General features: G+C 34.4%; 1 protein-coding gene across 3 annotated transcripts in view; it reads right to left on the bottom strand.

Moving 5' to 3' along the window:
* SPOCK3 (SPARC (osteonectin), cwcv and kazal like domains proteoglycan 3) overlaps positions 1–23,554 on the bottom strand; it is a 482,197-nt gene that overhangs the window by 5,360 nt on the left and 453,283 nt on the right. For all 3 annotated transcript variants that reach the window (XM_050791745.1, XM_050791747.1, XM_050791746.1), the window contains 2 exons: positions 12,123–12,344; positions 2,738–2,800 (listed from right to left, as the gene is read on the bottom strand). In XM_050791745.1, the coding sequence (XP_050647702.1) occupies positions 2,738–2,800; positions 12,123–12,344 (285 nt within the window). The remainder of the gene's footprint in view (positions 1–2,737; positions 2,801–12,122; positions 12,345–23,554) is intronic.

The following is a 23,554-nucleotide window of genomic DNA, read 5'->3' as shown; positions in this document are numbered from 1 at the left end:
AGACAGAGTCTTGCTCCATTGCCCAGGCTGGAGCACAGTGGCACAATCTTGGCTCACTGCAACCTCTGCCTCCCAGGTTCAAGTGATTCTCCTACTTCAGACTCCTGAGTGGCTGAGATTACAGGCTTGCACCACCACACCGGGCTAATTTTTGTGTTTTTAAATAGAGATGGGATTTCGCCATGTTGTCAAGACTGACCTCAAACTCCTGACTTCAAGTAATCCTTCCACCTCAACCTCCCAAAATACTGGGATTACAGGCATGAGCCATTGTTTCCGACCAGAGACTGATTTTTATATCTATAAAATCTAACATACTCCATGGTACAATGCTCATGATAAATGCTTAATTAGTAATTTAAAAGTGAAATCATGTTCTTTATAAGTACTCCAAACAGAATTTAAGTTCTAGGAGATAATAATATTTTATTTTATTTTCTAACTATTTTTTCTTCTGTGACCAGAAGCATGATAGTTATTGGTGAATTAAAATAAATAAATAAATAAATAAATAAGTGGATAAAAGACAAAATTTACTTAGTCTTGTAACCATATGGCATCAAAATTTCACTATCTCAAAAAGTTTGAAAATTGTTATATGCAAATTATTAACAGTTAACAAAACTATATTTATTCAAATAGCTGAACTGCTAATCTTTCAATGAGATATACAAAATATCATTAACTACAGAACACTTTCTATGGATTCAAGGCCAGAAAAAAAAATAAGGAAAAAAATTCAACGTTGTTACATCTACAGCTTTTACAACTACCATGATTTGACATACTTGACATATACATGTTATGATGTATAGTTAATGTGACCATAGTTGATACTTTATGCCAGTAAAGTTGGTTGATGTCTGCAGTTTTAGCATAATTCTTAAGAGTACTCTCTTTTCCTTTCAAAGACTGAATCTCTAAATCAGGACATGTGGCACCATACTCGTATATAACAAGTGATCAATTTCAGACGCATATAATACCCCACCCAAATTAGAAGAAATGCTTAAAGCCTTTAGTGTTCTCTATAAAAATTTTCATTTATATTATGAAAGAATAATGAAGGTAACTCTTCCCAAATGGGCACAAAGTATTTTTTTATACCTTCAAATAATAAAAACCTGTATTCTAACAGATTTTTGTTACTAATAGACCTTAAGTAGAAAATACTTTTCAGTTTAATTTCAATGGCTTACTTTATAGTACACGGCTAAACTTTGGTTTGCCAAGACAAACCTCTATAAGAACGTATTGTTATTATTATTATTTTTTTGAGATGGAATCTTGCTCTGTTACCCAGGCTGGAGTACAGTGGCACCATCTTGGCTCACTGCAACATCTTACTCCCTGGTTCAAGCGATTCTCCTGCTTCAGACTCCAGAGTAGCTGTGATTACAGGCACACACCACCATGCCAGGCTAATTTTTGTATTTTCAGTAGAGGTGCGGTTTTGCCATATTGGCCAGGGTGGTCTCAAACTCCTGAACTCAGGTGATGTGCCTACCCTGGCCTCCCAAAGTGTTGGGATTACAGGCGTGAGCCACTGTGCCCAGCCAGAATGCATTGTTTTCATTTGTGAGCTATGATATCTCCTGCATCTTGTAACAGGGTTAAAAGAAACATGACACATTGTAGCATTTATCATTAGTAATTTTCACACCTAAAAATGTTTTATTACAAAACACTTATTTTTTAATTCTGTACAATGGCCACTGAAACAAGGATTTGCAAGTAATGTGAAAAATCCTGTTATTTAAACATAATATATTGTAATTACAAAGATGGTAAGTCAAAATATAAAACAGATTAATCAGATCCAGAGACATTAGAGTTATGTGCCACTAAATACACAAGTATGTTAATATATGTGAAAATAAATATTGCATATGTGGTGTCACACTTTGGATTCCAAAATAGAAAAAGAAGAACAGTGGCAAAACTGGTGATATCCAAATAAATTCTGAAGCTTACTTAATAGGACTATAGCAATGCTAATTTCTTAGATTTTTACAAATATTCCATCATTATTTGGCACATGCAAGACGCTATATTTAGAGGAAGCTGGGTGAAGAATGTTTGGAAGCTATGTACCTTTGTCACCATTTTTATAAATTTAAGACTATTCCAAAAATAGTTTATTTAAAAATTGTATGGTTATATGAATAAACCACTCATATGTAATAGTTTAATAATCTGTTTATATCCAAACATTTAAATATTTCAAAGCTTTGAATAAAATCTAAAATATCTATCTATCTACTTATACATTTATTTATTAGAAGTAGGGTAGTAAAAAATACTAATGAAAAATACTAACAAGTCTGTTCAAATTTTCCTGAGGTACTCAGAGCACCTTTTCACCCAATTTATAAAACTACTTGCTTTAAATAGCACACATACATATATATATATTTGCCATCAATTCTTAAATCTTAACCATAGAATTAGAACTGAATTTTCTGCTGATGTTTTAACTTTAGCATTGCTTAAATCTCTCTTTTTACTTAATAACTTTCAAAATGAACATTATATTAGGGTAATAAAACAGACATAATATCTTTCAATAGGTAAGGTAATAAAAGTAAGTTTAATGGCTTTCAAAAAGTTCATAAATTTTGTTGCTGAAATTTAGTGCAGTCTATCTTTGTTGGATTAATATTGATTTTATGTTGCTGTTTCCCTGGGGTTATTTATGTAAGCAATAAAGCCTTCAGAAGAATGATCTATTACTCACCTAGGAGCTTCTTTACCCCTTGCCGCTTCTGAATATTGCTGAGCTCCGTCTGGCAAGGTGGGTCTGCAAAGACATTAAAAATGTTACTTAGAGGATTGTAGTTAAACAAAGAAAGTGTAATTTCTATGTTATCAAACTTCACTTGGTCTTTGCGTGCCTTCAGAAGACACGTATTACATATTAATTGGTTTACGTATGAAGATACATTCATATAGATACATACATGTGTCTGTCTATCATCTATCTATCAATCATCTATCTATCTATCTATCTATCTATCTATCTATCTATCTATCTATCTAATATCTATCTATATATAGAGAGAGAGCACTCATGCTACTTTCCTAATTGTCAATATATCTATCACCTTGGTTTTCCTCAGAATGCCTGGATCAGATTTTTTAAAAGTATAAGAGATACTTATATGATGAAAAATACTTCTTATTTACTTTTAAAAGGTCAATCAAGTCAGAAATGTGAATTCAACTAATTGACTGCTACTGAAGCAATTAACTGATTATGTTTTCCCCTCATTTAAAAGTTTCTATGATATAGACAAATAACTTTGTGTTACAAAAGTAACATATGAAAAAGTTAACGCTTCTTTCCAGCTTTGTTAAAGATCTTATTATAAATTTTAATATTGTATAATGTTAAGAGATATTGATCTTTTTAGTTTCATCCATATATGCAATTTAGGAACAGGATATAATATAAAATTATTTCTGATAAGCCATCATTTAAAAATAAGCTGAAAACATTTAAACCAATTTGGAAATAATCTTTGCCTATTTTCAAACTTAACCACTTGAAGGAGGACATTTGTAGAGAAATGTAAAATTCTAAATAGTCACAATATAGTTTGTCTTATATTGTTACTCTTATATTTACTATTGGCCCTTCATATCTGTGAGTTCTGCACTTATAGATTCAACCAACCGCTAATCGAAAATTTTCAAAAAATAAAAAAAACAGAGATGATTTAAAGTATATAAGAGGACGTGTGTAGGTTATATGTCAATACTTTGCCATGTTATAGAAGGGATTTGAGTGACTTGATTTTAGTGTTCACAAATTGTCCTGACATCAATACCCCTTGGATATCAAGAGATAACTGCATATAATTATATACATACATAATATGTAAAATATATAGTCTTATCTGAAAGCAGTTTAATGTATTTTGTATTCATAGTCTAAACACTTGCTGTTAATGCTTGCTATATAAAAGTGGCATTATAAAATAGTAAAACTGCAAAATAATATACTATATCTTATTGTCCTGTGGTATAACTTTTTAGTAAAAAGGTAAAGTATAATTAATTTAAATGATTTTAAAAGTATATAATACATTGAATTCAAAATATTCAGTTATTACATTTTATGTAAAAAAGTGGAATAAAGAATGAGAGAGGTGCTTAATATATATTTTGTAGTTTAATATGTGAATTTAATCTTGCAAAATCTAAAAAAAAATTCATCTTACAGAATCTAAAATGGAAAGAAAGAGAATCATTCCAAGATGGCCAAATAGGAACAGCTCCAGTCTACAGCTCCCAGTGTGAGCGACACAGAAGGCAGGTGATTTCTGCATTTCCAACTGAGGTACGGCATTCATCTCATTGGGACTGGTCAGAAAGTGGATGCTGCCCGCAGAGTATGAGCCAAAGCAGAGCAGGGCATCACCTCACCAGGGAAGCACAAGGATTCAGAGAATTCCCTTTCCTAGACAAGGGAAGTTATGACAGACAGTACCTGGAATATTGGGACACTCCCACCCTGATAATGTGCTTTTCCAATGGTCTTAGCAAATGGCACACCAGGAGATTATATCCTGCACCTGGTTTGGTGGGTCCCATGCTGAAGGAGCCTTGCTCACTGCTAGCACAGCAGTCCGAGATTGAACTGTGAGGCAGCAGAGAGGCTTGGGGAGGGGTGTCCACCATTGCTGAGGCTTGACTAGGTAAACAAAGCGGCCAGGAAGCTTGAACTGGGTGGAGCCAACTGCAGCTCAACAAGGCCTGCCTGCCTCTGTAGATTCCATCTCTGGGGGTGGGGCATAGCTGAACAAAACATAGCAGAAACTTCTGCAGACTTAAACGTCCCTTTTTGATAGCTTTGAAGAGAGCAGTGGTTCTCCCAGCATGGAGTTTGAGATCTGAAAACAAAGAGACTGCCTCCTCAAGTGGGTCCCTGACCCCCGAGTAGTCTAACTGGGAGACACCTCCCAGTAGGGGCTGACTGACACCTCATACAGCCAGGTGCCCCTCTGAGATGAAGCTTCCATAGGAAGGATCAGGCAGCAACATTTGCTGTTCTGCAGTCTCCACTGATGATACCCAGGCAAACAGGGTCTGGGGTGAACCTCCAGCAAACACCAGCACACCTGTAGCTGAGGGTCCTGGCTGTTAGAAGGAAAACCAACAAACAGAAAAGAATAGCAGTAACATCAACAAAAAGGACATTCACACCAAACCCCGATGTGTAGGTCACCATCATGAAAGAACAAAGACAGATAAAACCACAAAGATGGGGAGAAACCAGAGCAGAAAGTCTGAAAATTCTAAAAACCAGAGCACCTCTTCTACTCCAAAGGATCTCTCTCAGTTCACCAGCAACAGAACAAAGCTGGATGGAGAATGACTTTGATGAGTTGACAGAAGTAGGCTTCTGAAGATCGGTAATAACAAATTCCTCTGAGCTAAAGGAGAATGTTTGAACCCACCGCAAGGAAGCTAAAAAAATTGAGAAAAGATTGGACGAATGGCTTACTAGAATAAAGAGTGTAGAGGAAACCTTAAATGACCTGATGGAGCTGAAAACCATGGCACAAGAACTACACGACGCATGCACAAGGTTTAGTAGCCGATTCGATCAAGTGGAAGAAAGGGTATCAGTGATTAAAGATCAAATAAATGAAATAAAGTGAGAAGAGAAGTTTAGAGAAAAAGAGTAAAAAGAAATGAACAAAGCCTCCAAGATATATGGGACTATGTGAAAAGATCAAATCTACATTTGATTGGTGTACTGAAAGTGATGGGGAGAATGGAACCAAGTTGGAAAACACTCTTCAGGATGTTATCCAGGAGAACTTCCCCAATCTAGCAAGATAGGCCAACATTCAAATTCAGGAAATACAGAGAATGCCACAAAGATACTCCTCAAGAAGAGCAACCCCAAGACACATAATTGTCAGATTTGCCAAGGATAAAATAAAGGAAAACATGTTAAGGGCAGCCAGAGAGAAGGTCAGGTTACCCACAAAGAGAAGCCTATCAGACTAACAGCAGATCTCTTGGCAGAAACTCTACAAGCCAGAAGAGAGTGGGGGCCAATATTCACCATTCTTAAAGAAAAGAATTTTCAAACCAGAATTTCATTTCCAGCCAAACTAAGCTTCATAACTGAAGGAGAAATAAAAGCCTTTACAGATAAGCAAATGCTGAGAGATTTTGTCACCACCAGGCCTGACTTACAAGAGTTCCTTAAGGAAGCACTAAACATGGAAAGGAAAAACCAGTACCAGCCACTGCAAAAACATGCCAAATTTTAAAGACCATCAATGCTAGGAAGAAACTGCACCAACTAATGGGCAAAATAACCAGCTAACATAATGAAAGTTTCAAATTCACACATAACAATATTAACCTTAAATATAAATGGGCTAAATGGTCCAATTAAAAGACACAGACTGGCAAATTGGATAAACAGTAAAGACCCATCAGTGTGCTGTATTCAGGAGACCCATCTCTTGTGCAGAGACACATATAGGCTCAAAATAAAGGGATGAAGGAAGACCTACTAAGCAAATGGAAAACAAAACAAAACAAAACAAAAAAGCAGGGGTTGCAATCCTAGTCTCTGATAAAACAGACTTTAAACCAACAAAGATCAAAAGAGACAAAGAAGGCCATCACATAATGGTAAAAGGGATCAATTCAACGAGAAGAGCTAACTATCCTAAGTATATATGCACCCAATACAGGAGCACCCAGATTCATAAAGCAAGTCTTAGAGACCTACAAAGAGACTTAGACTCGCATACAATAATAATGGGAGACTTTAACACATCACTGTCAACAATAGACACATCAATGACACAGAAACTTAACAAGGATATCCAGGACTTGAACTCAGCTCTTCACCAAGTGGACCTAATAGACATCTACAGAACTCTCCACCCCAAATCAACAGAATACACATTCTCCTCAGCACCACATCACACTTATTCTGAAATTGACCACATATTTGTAAGTAAAGCACTCCTCAGCGAATGTAAAAGAACAGAGATCATAACAAAATGTCTCTCAGACCACAGTGCAATCAAATTAGAACTCAGGATTAAGAAACTAACTCAAAACTGCACAACTACATGGAAACTGAACAACCTGCTCCTGAATGACTAGTGGGTACATAACGAAATGAAGGCAGAAATAAAGATGTTCTTTGAAACCAATGAGAACAAAGACACAACGTACCAGAATCTCTGGAAGACATTTAAAGCAGTGTGTAGAGGGAAATTTATAGCACTAAATGCCCACAAGAGAAAGCAGGAAAGATCTAAAATTGACACCCCAACATCACAATTAAAAGAACTAGAGAAGCAAGAGCAAACACATTCAAAAGCTAACAGAAGGCAAGAAATAACTAAGATCAGAGCAGAACTGAAGGAGATAGAGACACAAAAAAATCCTTTAAAAAATCAGTGAATCCAGGAGCTGGCTTTTTGAAAAGATCAACAAAATAGACTGCTAGCAAGACTAATAAAGAAGAAAAGAGAGAAGAATCAAATAAAAGCAATAAAAAATGATAAAGGGGATATCACCACCAATTCCACAGAAATACAAACTACCATCAGAGAATACTATAAACACCTCTACGCAAATAAAATAGAAAATCTAGGATGGGCGCGGTGGCTTACGGCTGTAATCCCAGCACTTTGGGAGGCCAAGGCAGGTGGATCTCGAGGTCAGGAGATCGAGACCATCCTGACTAACACGATAAAACCCGGTCTCTACTAAAAATGGAAAAAATTGGTCCGGCACAGTGGTGGGCGACTGTAGTCCCAGCTAGTCTGGAGGCTGAAGCAGAAGATTGGCATGAACCCGGGAGGTGGAGCTTGCAGTGAGCCGAGATTGCGTCACTGCACTCCAGACTGGGCGACAGAGCAAGACTTCATCTCAAAAAAAAAAAAAAGAAAAAAGAAAAAAGAAAATCTAGAAGAAATGGATAAATTCCCAGACACATACACCCTCCCAAGACTAAATCAGGAAGAAGTTGAATCCCTGAATAGACCAATAACAGGCTCAGAAATTGAGGCAATAATTAATAGCCTAACAACAACAAAAAAAAGTATAGGACCAGATGGATTCACAGCCAAATTCTACCAGAGGAACAAAGAGGAGCTGGTACCATTCCTTCTAAAACTATTCCAATCAATAGAAAAAGACGGAATCCTCCCTAATTCATTTTTTCAGGCCAGCATCATCCTGACACCAAAGCCTGGCAGAGACACAACAAAAAAAGAGAATTTTAGACCAATATACCTGATGAACATCGATGCAAAAATCCTCAATAAAACACTGGCAAACTGAATCCAGCAGCATATCAAAAAGCTTATCCACCAAGATCAAGTCGGTTTCATCCCTGGGATGCAAGGCTGGTTCAACATATGCAAATCAATAAATGTAATCCATCACATAAACAGAACCAAAGACAAAAAAAAACCACATGATTATCTCAATAGATGCAGAAAAGGCCTTTGACAAAATTCAACAGCCCTTCATGTTAAAAACTCTCAATAAACTAGCTATTGATGGGACAAATCTCAAAATAATAAGAGCTATTTATGACAAACCCACAGCCAATATCATACTGAATGGGCAAAAACTGGAAGCATTCCCTTTGAAAACTGGCATAAGATAAGGATGCCCTCTCTCACCATTCCTATTCAACATAATATTGGAAGTTCTGGCCAGGGCAATCAGGCAGGAGAAAGAAATAAAGGGTATTCAGTTAGGAAAAGAGGAAGTCGAATTATCTCTGTTTGCAGATGACATGATTGTATTTTTAGAAAACCCAATCATCTCAGCCCAAAATCCCCTTAAGCTGATAAGCAACTTCAGCAAAGTCTCAGGATACAAAATCAATGTGGAAAAACCACAGGCATTCTTATACACCAATAACAGACAAACAAAGAGTCAAATCATGAGTGAACTCCCACTCACAATTGTTGCAAAGAGAATAAAATACCTAGGAATCCAACTTACAAGGGATGTGAAGGACCTCTTCAAGGAGCACTACAAACCATTGCTCAATGAAATAAAAGAGGACACAAACAAATGGAAGAACATTCCACACTCATGGATAGGAAGAATCAATATTGTGAAAATGGCCATACTGCTCAAGGTAATTTATAGATTCAATGTCATTCCCATCAAGCTACCAATGACTTTCTTCACAGAATTGGAACAATACTACTTTAAAACTCATATGAAACCAAAAAAGAGCCCACATTGCCAAGGCAATCCTAAGCCAACAGAACAAAGCTGGAGGCATCACACTACCTGAATTCAAACTATTCTACAAGACTACAGTAACCAAAACAGCATGGTAATGGTATCAAAACAGAGATACAGACCAATGGAACAGAACAGAGCCCTCAGAAATAATACCACACATCTACAACCATCTGATCTTTGACAAACCTGAAAAAAAACAAGAAATAGGGAAAGGATTCCCTATTTAATAACTGGTGCTGGTAAAACTGGCTAGCCATATGTAGAAAGCTGAAACTGGATCCCTTTCTTACACCTTATACAAAAATTAATTCAAGGTGGATTAAATACTTAAAACCATAAAAACCCTAGAAGAAAACCTAGGCAATACCAGTCAGGACATATGCATGGGCAAGGACTTCATGACTAAAACACCAAAAGCAATGGCAACAAAAGCCAGAATTGACAAATGGGATCTAATTAAACTACAGAGCTTCTTCACAGCAAAAGAAACTACCATCAGAGTGAACAGGCAACCTAAAGAATGGGAGAACATTTTTACAATCTACCCATCTGACAAAGGGCTAACATCCAAATCCACAAAGAACTTAAAGAAATTTACAAGAAAAAATCAAACAACTCCATCAAAAAGTGGGTGAAGGATATGAACAGACACTTCTCCAAAGAAGACATGTATGCAGCCAACAGACACATGAAAAAATGCTCATCATCACTCCCCATCAGAGAAATGCAAATCAAAACCACAATGAGATACCATCTCACACCAGTTAGAATAGCGATCATTAAAAGATCAGGAAACAAGTGCTGGAGATGATGTGGAGAAATAGGAACACTTTTACATTCTTGGTGGGACTGTAAACTAGTTCAACCATTGTGGAAGACAGTGTGGCAATTCCTCAAGGATCTAGAACTAGAAATACCATTTGACCCAGCCATCCCATTACTGGGGATATACACAAAGGATTATAAATCATGCTGCTATAAAGATACATGCACACGTATGTTTATTGCAGCACTATTCACAATAGTCAAGACTTTTTGAAAAAATCACCATATAAATTAATAGTTACTTTTTAATAAAATTACTTATTGAACTAAAAGAATACATAAAAACGAAGTTGTATCATATCACTAGCATGCCTTCTCAGTTACCCTGAGAACTTTTGTAACTTCTTGCAATTAAAGTAATGAAATGTTGGCTAAGAGTTTACCCAAACCATTCTAAGTGTTAGAGAAGTTGTATAAGCTCTTTTACTAGCTTAGGTACCATTTATTAAACTATTTCTGCTACACACTAAATGAATCAGAGTGTAAATCTTCTTATGGCTATACAAAACACTTTCGGAGAATGGTGCTCTTTAAATGAAACATAATAAAGTAAAACTTTGCTATGGGTACCTTTAATCAATCCTACAAATATTGCTACAAACCCCAAGAATATTCTCAGATAAAAGTATTTTTCTGTTTCTGTAGACGAAGCATTCAGCGTTATTCAGAATATTTTAAATGTTTGTGTATAGACACCAAAAATATGCTATCATAACACCAAAAAATAAAAATAAAAAACTAAAATAACATTTGTCATCATAAGAAAATAGTACATGACTACATGTATTTTTCTGGCAGTTTAGCTGGATTTACTACTTTTTATTATTTAAATTATTTAAATTTTTTAAATGCACACTTATCATTAATACTAGGATGTAGGCTTTTAAGAGTATTTAACTTGAAAGCACATATGTAATATAGCCAACAATGTGTGTTTGTGTGTGTAATACATATTTTAATACAGTAAATGTATTTTTTAAACTTTTTTTTAGAGTGGTTCATAAACAGTTAAGTTACTGTACTCAACTAAAGCTTCTGTTGACTTACCACTAATCAATTTATGCATATTCATTTCACCCCTAATTACTGAACTATTACTAAATATGGAAAAGTAATTGAGATAATAAAATACCCCATATAATGTGCTGGTTTTCCATATCGAAGACTAAGAATCATTGATATAGTAAAGTATCTTGTTCTGTCTCTTAGGTGTCAAGAATTTAAAAAAGCATTGACAAGGCAGGATATACCACATTAATTCCCAGGGTATTTTCCTAAATTAACATCAACATTACACTTACCATTGTTTCTTTAGTTTCTCAAAACTTTATAATAATGTGAGTTTCTTGTTTTTTCCCCTATACATATTTAATATAAACTATCAATTGATTCCGTAAGCGTGATTCCAATTTTACATTATGTTTACATTTCCTAATATACAAAGATGCAGAAAGAATTGGTATCATTCTAACTTTTCACTTGCCTGACCTCCTGCTTAGTATTAAGAGATGCTTTTTCTGCTAGTGAGTTTTATAAAAGCTAAGCTATTTTGAAAAGTTTGAAAGACTAAATCATTTTAAAATCACAGGAGTAAAAATAACTTTATTGTGAATGCTCTGGTTCACTCAACTCATTTAATACGATCACAAAATAGAACATTAAAACTCCACAGTATAGTGATAAAAAACTCATTATTTTACATTGTGGGCAAAGCAGATAGCAAATTAATTTTAATGATTACTTTTAATATCTATGTTCTTATATCTCTATGTGCTTCTTGGTGGCTCATAATGGAAACTATAATGCAGTGCATTAATATAAAATATTAATTACTATTTTTCATCTTATTTAGCATGTGTTGCATCTCTGGCAGAGTTGTTTGCTCAACAAGCTGCTTATTTGCTCTTTTATTAAACACTTGAATTACAAAAACGTATATAAAATGAATGAGCATAGTGTACTGTTTTATTATCATAAAAAATAAGTAAAATTTGACATGCAGGTCAACTATTTGCATCTGTAGGGGTCTCATCTTTTACCTTGCTGTCTCTGGAAGCAGTAGCACCATTCATTGTTAGATATTAAACTGTCCTTGTATGTGTCACAAGAATTGAAGAATGCCTTGGTACACTGTTCATTCTTATCAAGGTAAATGCTTCTGAGCTCTGACTGGTCCAATAGAAGGTCATAGTTTGTATCAAGTCTGTTAAACATCCAGCCAAGTGAGTCCTTGCAAATTGGCAAGATACTGGTATCAAATCCTAAAAGCAAAGGGAGAAAATGATTAGTTAAATATGAAAGACACCATTAGCAGAAAGCAAAATAAGTCAACATAGCAGGTAGCTAGTGTAGGATATCTAATGAATAGTCAGAGAAGTAGAGCATTAAATTCATCATGAGGAATTTGTTTCAAATTAAAGTGGATATAGTAGTTTCTACATTTCAGGATAGTTGTGAGAATTAATTAACCAGAAAGCATCTTGTACTAATTAGTCATTCATTCAATGGCAGTTACCATTATAATTATATATTATTTATATTACTTTACTGATCAAATGTCTTTAAATAAACAGTATATCATGATAAACATCTCATTAGATATATGTAAATAGTATTTTTAAATATCCTGTAAACAAAAAAAATATATATTTACTCACAGAACTGAAAATCATATCTTAAAAGCATACTTTACACAAAATAAGTAATAACTTTAATAATGCCCTATATGTTGGTCACTGTGCTATTTCACATAAACCTGTTGACCAGAGAAAGAATAGTCATCACGTAATTTACACAGCTACTTGGTCTCCTGCTTCCCTCAAGGAAATTTTACAAATGCAAATGTGTTGTTATGGGAGGCCAGATGGTGCACTGGATAGAGCAGGTATAGAGAGATGATGGAACTGGGTTTGTATTCAAGCTACACACTATTCCACATGGGTAACCCCTGGTAAGCTGCAGACCTCACTAACCTCAGTGTCCTAAATAGCATCAGATGCAACGCCAGTGTTTTGAACTATTTTAAAAATTTGCTTTTAACAATTCTTATTTTTAGGGATTCAGTGAGCTCTAATTTGTATGTTGCTCATCTAGTTGTTTAATTTTATCTTTCCTACTCATTACAAGTGAAAGTAAATGAATAACTCAGTTACTTGCATGGAAGAGAGGATGTAATGGAGACATGGGGACTTATGAAAAGAGTATCAAAAGATGTAATCTTCAACAACAGTGTTTGAAGAGTAGTTTAAAGATTCATGAGTGCAATTCTCTCAGATTTTGTAGCTAATTTTATGTTCTAGTAATACAAAATCTATTTTGATAGTTTTTTTCTTGTTAAACTTTGAGTTATAAAAATGATAGAAATAAAAATATAAATACTTAGGATTAAAAATTAAATTGGAGATTTGGGGGCTTGAAAAATGTACAATTTCACAAACTTTTGGGAATTTATTTTATTATTTTTCAGAAGATGTTTAATGCTATCTGTGAATCACCATATTAGAAAATGGGAATACGTAGGTGAAAGAGGTATTTCTGGCATTTTCATAAAAGTTTAGAGAAATAATTGAAGTGTTTATTTTTTTGTGTGTGTTGTTTAAATTCTCTTTGTAAAATTGTTTATAGAATCAAAACAGAGTTATCCTACTCAAACAAAGACTAAATATTAATTCCTTATTTCCTATTTACTGTGTAAGCATTTACCTTGGTTCTGGAAATGTAAGGTTAAAAATGTAGATTATGTCCCTATTATCTTGAAGCAAATTTTTAAAACAGCATATTTTGAGATATTGGTTTAAACTACTCTTATTACCAGAAGTTGCCAAATGCTCAAGGATTACATGAATAAAGCAAACTTGGTGTGAGATTTCTAGTGTGCCCTTGATCCAAAGTATACAAGGGTCTGCATAGAGAAATGGCCATCTCATTCCAAAATGAGTATCTGTTATCTATCTTATGGCTGGCAGGAAAAGAGCACTGGGGAAAGAGAGTTGGGTACAGCCAAACACATGAAAGACAAAAACTTCTCTGGGATTCAACCAATTCTGAAAGGCCAGACTCAGTTTGGAGGGTGCAGAAGTAGATGAGATATGTGTTACAGGGTTTTGTAGGTTGAAGGAACTGCCCAGAGAAACTGAGCAGAATAGCATGAGCTAGGGATTTGCCAATTAGGGTTTTCTGTCTGGAGACTATATGCAACATTCTAACTAGAATGTCTAGAAATGAAACATGCAATAAATGAAACAAAACCCATGCTGGATGGTATTGAAAGCACATTGGACACTGCAGAAAAAAAAAAAAAATCCTTGAAACTGAAGACATGTGAAAGACATTATCCAAAATAAAGCACATAGGAGAAAGAATATGAAAAAGAAAAACCAACCATGAGCCTTATTGAACTGTGGGACTATGTCACTTGCCTTAACATATAAGATATTGGGGTCCCAGAAGAATACTCAAAGTGTGGGGGTTCAGAAAATTATATGAAGAAATAATGACTTACAACTTTTTGCATTTGAAAACTATTACAAATGCACAGATACACAAAGTACGATTAACATCAAGCAGCAGAAAGAAAGAAAACGAAACTAAAGCACACCATAAACAAACTGGTGAAAGCCAGCATCAAAAAGAAAAACAAAAACTTTACAAGTAGCCAGAACAAATACCGAAACAGGAGAAATTTTATACAGAGAAACAAAGATGAGAATGGCAGCAAGCTTCTCTTCAGAGGCTATGAGGCCCAGAAGACAATGGAATATTTCTAAAGTGCTTAAACAAAGAAAAAAGCTATACCTGGCAAAATCATCTTTCAAAAATTAAGCTAAAAGAAAGATCTTCTAAACACAATGTAAAGCTGAAAGATTTCAAGGGTTGTTAAAATAATTTCTTGACAGATAATGTAATAATACCACATGGAAATTTGGATCTACATCTAGAAATGAAGAGGGCAAGAAATGCTACATATATAGGTAAACAGAAAACTTTTTTCACTTCATTTTAATCACTTTAAAAGCTAATGAGTTGTTTAGAGCAAAAACTATAACAAAGTACTGTGGAGTGTACAACATATGTAGAATTAAAATGAATGAAACTAATAGCACGAAATGTGTGTGTGCTGGGGTAGGGAGGGAAGTGAATTCTGGTAAATTTCTTACAGCATATGTGAAGTGCTACAATAGTATTTGAAGGTACATTGTGATAAGTTAATGATGTACATTGTAAACCCTAGGGCAAAAACCTAAAAGTAAAATATAGTTAATTAACTATGTTAGTGTGTTATTGTTGCTGTAATAGATGACCATGAAATTTAATACCTTAACATTAATTCATTATTTCATAATTCTGTAAGCTAAACGTCCAACAGAGATCTCAAAACGCTAAAATCAAGGTATCTGCAGTTCCTTTTTTGGGGCCGTGGCAAAGAATGTTTCTTTGTTCAGTGGGTTATTGGTAAGATTTAGTTCTTTGAAGTTAGAGTATTGGGGCCCCTATTTCCTTGATGGCTACCACTGGAGGACAATTTCCACCTAGCCACCATCCATATTTCTAGGCATGTGGTCTCTCTCCTCATCTTCAAAGCCATTTCTTCCACTTCCTTTTCCATCTCATTTCTTTTTTAATACAGGTGGGAAAAGATGTCCACTTTTAAGAATGTATATGATTAGATAAGCCCTATCTGGATAATCCAGGATAATCTCCTTATTTAAAAGTCAGGTGATTCATAACTTTAATTCCATCTGCAATCTTAGTTCCATTTGCCATGTAATATAACAGGTCCAGAGATTAGAATATGAACATCTTTGAGAAGTAATTTTTTGCCTCCCATCTAAACCAATTGTGGAGCTGAAATGTGAATCATGAAAAGATATAAAACTGATAGGTCTAATTGAAAATAAGGCAAGATGAGAGAAAAAGAAAAAGAAAATAACAGCAAGAAAATAAAATAATAACAAGATGAAAGTTCTAAACACAACTGTATTGACAATCATTAAATTAATATGGTCTAACCCTTACATAAAAAGGTAGAGACTGTCAGACCAGACAAAAATATCAAACTCAATGCTATACTGCCTCTAAGAGACCCATTTTAGATATAAAAATACAGACTGGTTGAGAGTAAAATAATGGAATATTTAATCACAAAGGCTGGAATGACTATGTTTACATAAGACAAATTAGACACCAGAAAATGAACTAAAAGTCTAATTTTCATTGTGGTGACAAGAATGAGATTTTAGGTTAGAACTTCAGTTTCCTTTTTATGTCTATTGATTTTGTTTATAAATATTTATCATATAATACAATGTATACAATGCTATATATAATATATTATACATAGTGACTGTATGGTAGATTATATAAATATAATATTATATATTTGTATTGTATCATATAGTGATGAAATGATAGCACTAGTCAAGAGCTCTCAAAGTCACCAAATAGTAGCTATTGTCTAAAAAGTTCAGAATAAGAAAATTTTTCCCAAAATTTGTTTCATTTTATATTTGTAGCATCAAAAGAATCATATTTGAAAGGTATACATATAATTTACAATACTGCAATCATTTAATAGCTAACATTCTTCTTAGCATTTATTGCTTCATCATCCTGATGACTCTTGTAACACAATTTTATTTATTGAGATATTCAAACTATAACAAAAATATAAGCTTGCTCTATCTTTGAATTTCAAGGTAAATAGATTATTTTGAAGAATCCCCACATTATCTAGATGTGTACATTAAGGCCTAGGTATATTAATAACAAACAAAGCAAGGTAGTGGCAGAACACAGCCCAATGACCTAAATCTAAGTTAGGTAGACATCCTCCACCAAACCATTATTATTACATTTCATCAAATTGACTTTTTACCAAGCATGCAGACTTACATGACTTTCACTTATTTTTAATATAAAAGATAAACTCTGAGTTCTAATATGTCATGTCATTAAATATCTGTGCATATCATATGTTTAGAAATATTCTTTTATATTGATATGTGAATTGTGGAATAAGCTTTCCTCAAATAGAGTGAAAAAAATTATTGTAAGTTTAAATATACTTTCATTTCACACTATATTGACAAAAACAATACTTAACAATGTATTTAAACTGTCAAGGATGTATACATGGTACATCATAAAATTATTTATATTAGCTGTTTTAAATTCTTTATCCCATAACCACTGTTATTTCTGGTAATATTTTCAGGACTTATATTTCACCTAAATACAGATCATATTTTTATAGTTCTTAGCATGCTTGGTAAAATTGCAATGAAGAATATTCAGTCAAAATTGCCTCAAAATAAATTCCATAAAACTAAAGATTTTGAAGAAAATCATGCAAAATCAGTATATTTATGGATTATTATAAATAATCTCATTTTATTTTATAGTCAGTCTTTAAACTACCATGAAGATAATGTTATATGAGGAAAGTTAAACATAAACAGTAATAATTTATTATTGATCTTTACTTTTTTCACTTAAGATTTTAGAACTAGTGAACCAAATACTACAAATAATACAGTAGAATGTCAAATGAACAAAAAGTACATAAGATATATGTTTAAAGTATGCAATGCTATCTGCTGTATTTCCAAAAATGCCATATTCCATGTGGAATATGGAATGAAATTCTGTATGGAATATGGAATGAAATTCTGTATGGAATATGGAATGAAATTCTGTATGGAATATGGAATGAAATTCCATATTCATTTCTTCTATTATGTTATTCTGAATGTGTCTATATTGTGTCTGAATTGCAATGTGACCTCGTAAGTATATGAATGAAAACTTTACTTTCCCTAAAAGACTCTGTGTCCAATTTCCAGGAACATACAATTCACATAATTATAATAATGGTGAAGAAATTACATATGAAATATTATCTAATAGCCATCTAATACAATCAAATCTACTATTCTATCAAATTAGAAGAAAGGAAAAAACTAGTGGAAAATTTAAATTTATACAATGAAATATGATATTATTGGGAAATTGATACAACAGAATATTCACAAGCAGTTTTTAGGAGTCTGAATATTACTTAAAATGAAATTTTAAATAATTTAGAAACAACATACTGTAGAGCTGTGCAAAAATTACTTTTAGAGTGAATTCAGATTGCTACATATGATTCTAACTGCACTCATGTTGAGGTTTCTTTCTTGTTTGTTTGTTTGCTTTTGAGACAGGGTTTTGCTCTGTCACCCAGGCTGGGATGTAGTGGTGTAATCATGGCTCATTGCAGCTTCAACCTCCTGGGCTCAAGTGGTCTTCCTACCTCAGCTTCCCAAGGATAAAACTATAGGCACATGCCACCACGCCTGGCTAATTTTTTATTTTTTATTTTTTGTGTTTTGTAGAGATAGTCTCACTGTGTTGCCCATGCTGGTCTCGAACTCCTGGCCTCAAGCAATTTGCCTGCCTTGTCCTGCCAAAGTTCTGGGACTACAGTCATGAGCCACCATGCCTAGCTTCATCTTAAGGTTTCTGCCATCCCTTGACTTCATTAAAGTTACTTCTCAAATTATTGTTTCTATAAGGATCTCCTCTATTCATTAAGATTATTTTCACAAACTTTTGGAATAATTTTTCTAAATGGAGGTAACCAGCTCTCAAATCTTATAAGAAATATCATACCAGAAAATAAAAGAAAATCTTTTTAAGCAAAACCTTTGTAAGTTATCTGTGTTGCAAAAGTCAAGTAATTATGATAAAGATGTTCAATATTTAAGCTAAAATTTTAATTTTGTTATGAGACTCTAAAAAAGGTGTGAAAAAACTGATACTTTATTTTGCAGTGTAATAAAAGTAACTTTATTTTTTTTTTAACTTAGATGTTGTTTGGCAATCAATACCAGGATTCTAGAGTTTAAAGCTAGATCACATTGTGTTGAAAAATTTATACCAGGGATTGTATAAGAAGATAATACTTAATTTTTAAGACATTTTACAACATTCTATTCTCGTATGTATTCACTTTTTCAGTCTTCTTCCTATATTCTTTTACTTCTTAGTTCTTAAATATTGCCATTCTCAGTGTTCATTTCTCAGCTGATTTTTTTCTAGTCTACATCAACTCTTTACGGGTGCTGATTCAATTACACTGTTTCAGCTAACATTCCAATAGCTCACAATCTTTATCTCTAATCCACCTACTTCATTTGAGCTTCACATTACATGTATATAACCACAGGCACACACACACATTTTATATTAACTAGTATATTGATCACACAATGCACATATATGCATATATTGAACAAATAAGGCTTACAGGATATAATCTAAAACCACCCTTTTTTTTTCCTCTTATACTCTGTAAATATGTGTTTATTGGTAAAGGTTTTCTCCTATCTCTGGAAGGAAACTCAGGAGGTCCCACAATTTGTTCATCTCAGCTTTCAGTAACAAAAAGTTGTATCGTCCTTGTAAGGTACAAATGTAAGATAATTGGCATTGCAAAATGTCTAATGTTATATAATAATCACGATTCCAAATGTGATTCTTCCTTTCTGTAGCTGGATATTTTGCTGGTGCAAAGTCAGGTAAGGAGAAAATGATGTTTCCTTAATCCTTCTCTGCTTTTACTTCTAACTCTCCTCCTCCATCTTTTTTATGACCACCTCCAGTTTTTATGTGGATGAATGAAAGATACATAAGAGTGGACAGGGAGTTTCTTACCAAATTGATAACTGTCTTAGGAACACTGTGTGCTGTATGGGCCTATCAGGTTTTAAAGGCTTCATCTATTTTTATACTCCTAGATCCCTTTTTTGGTCTTTCAGGGGTCTGAAGAGTAAACATACAAGCATATGTCTTGTCAAATGTGAATTTTTTCTCCAGCTACCGCCTCTTTGTCCCTGGGTATCTATGATCCATGTTTCCACTGCAGTTTACTCTGTGTTCCCAAGAGTCGTCTTGGGTAGAATGTACATTTGTTCTCACCCATGGCATTCAAGTCTGGTCCACAGTAAATATTACTGTATTTCTTCCCCAGACCGTTAATTTCAAAGCAGCAGCAACTTTGCTTTGACACGAAATACGTAAGCAGATCATGCCTACCTCTGACTTTTAGATTTTTCTGGTGAAATTCAGGCCACAGTCTGCTTGTCTGGGAACACATATAAAGCTCTCTGAGTGGTTCTGTTGAAATATCTGTTGAAAATTTCTGTTGAAATTTGAAGTTATAATCACCCTCATCCGTCCTTATAGGAATGGTGGAATCATAGCATAGCTCTTTCCAAAGAAACCCTCTTCATAAATTCTGTTGCCACCTTTGCTGTCTTTACTCTTTTAGATTTTCCTTTTGGATATGTTAATAGTTTTAAGTGCGACTTGCTTACATTTGCAAATACCTTCACATCATAGCAGTAACTAGACTACTGTGTGGCTGAATAACGAAGAGTCAGGAATCTTGGGAGGAACATCTAGAATTCTTCCTACCACAATGTCTCTAAATTTAAGCAGAAATACAAAGAAAGTGAGATTATGACTAATGCGGGGGAATGAGGGAAGGGCATTCCAGGTAGAAGGAAGAGGAAGAGTAACGGATCTATGGTCAGAGCATGATTAATGTCGCTGCAGGAAAAAAATGAACCAGCGTGACTGGAGTAGAATGGATGAGGAGAAGGTGGCAGGTGATGGGGTCAGAGCATGAGTGGTCTGCTCACTCACATAGGTCACAGTAAAGATGCAATTTTTACCTAGAAATCACCCATCTTCCTCTCTGCCTCTTTTTCTCAAGGATGGCTTCAGGTGATTGACCTGATCCACTGATATAATGGACTCGACATTTACTGAGTTGAGAAAGACAGCAGAAGAGTGAGTTTGTGTGGGGTATCTGGCTTTGGGTATGTTAAGTCTGAAATGCCTGTTGAACTTTCAAGAGACGATTGGAACACAAAGTTAAATGTAAGATTCTGGGAATCAAAGCTACAAGTATAAATTTGAAGATCATCTGTATATAGCTGATTTTCTAAATGGGATACTGAACAACATCTTAAAGGTAATGATTACAGCTAGAAGAAAAAGTATGAAGTCTTTGGGACTACAAACATTTAGATATCAAACAGGTGAGAAGAAATCAGGAAGGCAGACTCAGAGGGTGACCCATGAAGTGAAAAAGGTCTGTTTATTCACTGTTGGAATCCTGAATGGCCCGGGCAATGCTTGGCAAATAGTACGAATTTAAAAATATTTTGTAAAACTGATTAAATGAATTAAGTGCGAAGTATATGCCAAACACTGTAAAGGGTGGAGCACATGCATGAAGAATACAATATGGAACAGATATAAATGTGCACTCAAACAACAACAACAAACCCAAAGTGACAAGTGGTAGAGCAGGTACTTTAAGAACAGAGAAAAAAGAAAATAGTGCAGAGTGTCAGGAATGCTCAATAAAGGATGAAACACATGAGGTAAAATTTGAAAATCTAAAAGGAGTTAAACCAGTAATAGTACTTTGTGATGGAGAGAAGTTTGACAGAGGGACAGAAGGAGAGGAGGAAGGAGATAAAAAACATTTTCTGGGCTGGGCGAGGTGGCTCATGCCTGTAATCCCAGCACTTTGGGAGGCCAAGGAGGGCGGATCATGAGGTCAAGAGATTGAGACCATCCTGGCCAACATGGTGAAACCCCCTCTCTACTAAAAATACAGAAATTAGCTGGGTGTGGTGGTGCCTGCCTGTAATCCCAGCTACTGGGGAGGCAGAGGCAGGAGAATCGCTTGAACCAGGGAAGTGGAGGTTGCAGTCAGCTGAGATTGTGCCACTGCACTCCAGCCTAGTGACAGAGTGAGATTCCATCTCAAAACAAACAAACAAATAAACACCAACAACAAAAACATTTTCTGCTGGGATTCAAAGGACATTTTCAAAACTATTTTAAAATATGGATTGGAAGCAAATATTCCATTAACTCATCATCTTCTTAGATAACATTGACAACTTTGGATGCTAAAAACTAAGTGAGATTACAGGTAGTGAATGCAACCCAAACAGTACAAATTTATCATTATTAGCTGGCAGCTACAGCTTAAGAAAGGGATCTAGGAAGGAAAATACTTAACAACACTCACTCAAGGACTAATCTAAGGAAAAAAACCAATATCCTACATGTTATCATGAAAATAATGTTAGAAAGAGAAGAGATAACTCTTTAATTGTAAGAAGAAAGTAATATAACCACCTAAAAATCTGCTGCTACATGCAGATGTCATGACTTATGGAATACATTAACATAAGAAAATTCACTTAAAGGCATAGAAAATTATCAAGGAAATAAAAAATAAGTAAATAATTGTATTAAAAGTAATGATTTAAAATAATTCCTTTAGGCAGAAATACAAAGACTGAGGGACTTTGAGAAAACATTTTCAACTGTGGAAAATATGAATATTACAAACATGTTTGTAATTATTAAATGTCAGAATTCTAAAACTCAGAAACATTTTGTAAATTTTGAATAGTTAACACACAGACCAATAATAAATGCAAGCAAACAAAACACAGAAATAATTAAATGAACAAAAATCTTTCTCTAGAGAGTTGATTGAGGTTTTTAATATAATTCATTTAATAGTTTTATATGCATATATTGATCTATCTCAATCTAAGTTATTTTTTATTTATATGGAAAGAACGAAAACATTGAGAAACAGTATAATACAAGCAAAATAATTGTTATTAATATTTTATAAACATTCCCAAGCTAGGTAAAATGCAATAGGAAAACATTCTCTGTGCAAGCATGTATATGTGCCAGCATGTACATGTATACCACAGGCAGTTATTGCAACCTAGCTGAGTCACATACTTGATACTGGCTATTACTTAGATTCTGAGAGATTGACTGGGAGATTACATAATTAGTGAAAGTATAGGTTTCAAGCCCACTGTGGTGGCTCAAGCCATTAATCCCAGCACTTTGTGAGGCAAGGTGGGAGGATCACCCCATGTCTTTATAAAGAATAAGAAATTAAGCCAGTTGTGGTAGTATGCACCTACAGTCACAGCTACTACTAAGAAGGTTGAGGCAGGGAAATCACTTGAGCCCAGGAGTTTGGAGCTGCAGTGAGCTATGATTGCACCACTGCACTCTAGCCTAGGTCACAAAGTGAGGCCTTATCTCAAAAAAAGTATATAAATACATAAAAGTTACGTTTCTTAGACCCAAAAAACCCGGGGTTAAATCCTAGCTCTACCATTTACTGTGTGACTTTGGGTTTTCCCTCTCAACCATTTCAACTATAAAGTGAAGTAAATAATAACTACTTTGCAGAATTGTAAGGATTACATGAAATAAGGCAAATACTTATGTTTAATTGCTGAATCCTATGGTATCGGTACTATTAAAAGATTACAAATTCCAGGTCCAGACCACAGTGTGCTTATTAATATTGAAAATGCTTTTGCTTGTCTTGCCTTCTCATCCTCCCACACTCACCAATCTTTGT

Source organism: Macaca thibetana, chromosome 5 (genome assembly GCF_024542745.1).
Source record: "Macaca thibetana thibetana isolate TM-01 chromosome 5, ASM2454274v1, whole genome shotgun sequence".
In the NCBI taxonomy this organism is placed as follows: Eukaryota; Metazoa; Chordata; class Mammalia; order Primates; family Cercopithecidae; genus Macaca; species Macaca thibetana.
This window is presented reverse-complemented; position numbering and strand designations above follow the sequence as displayed.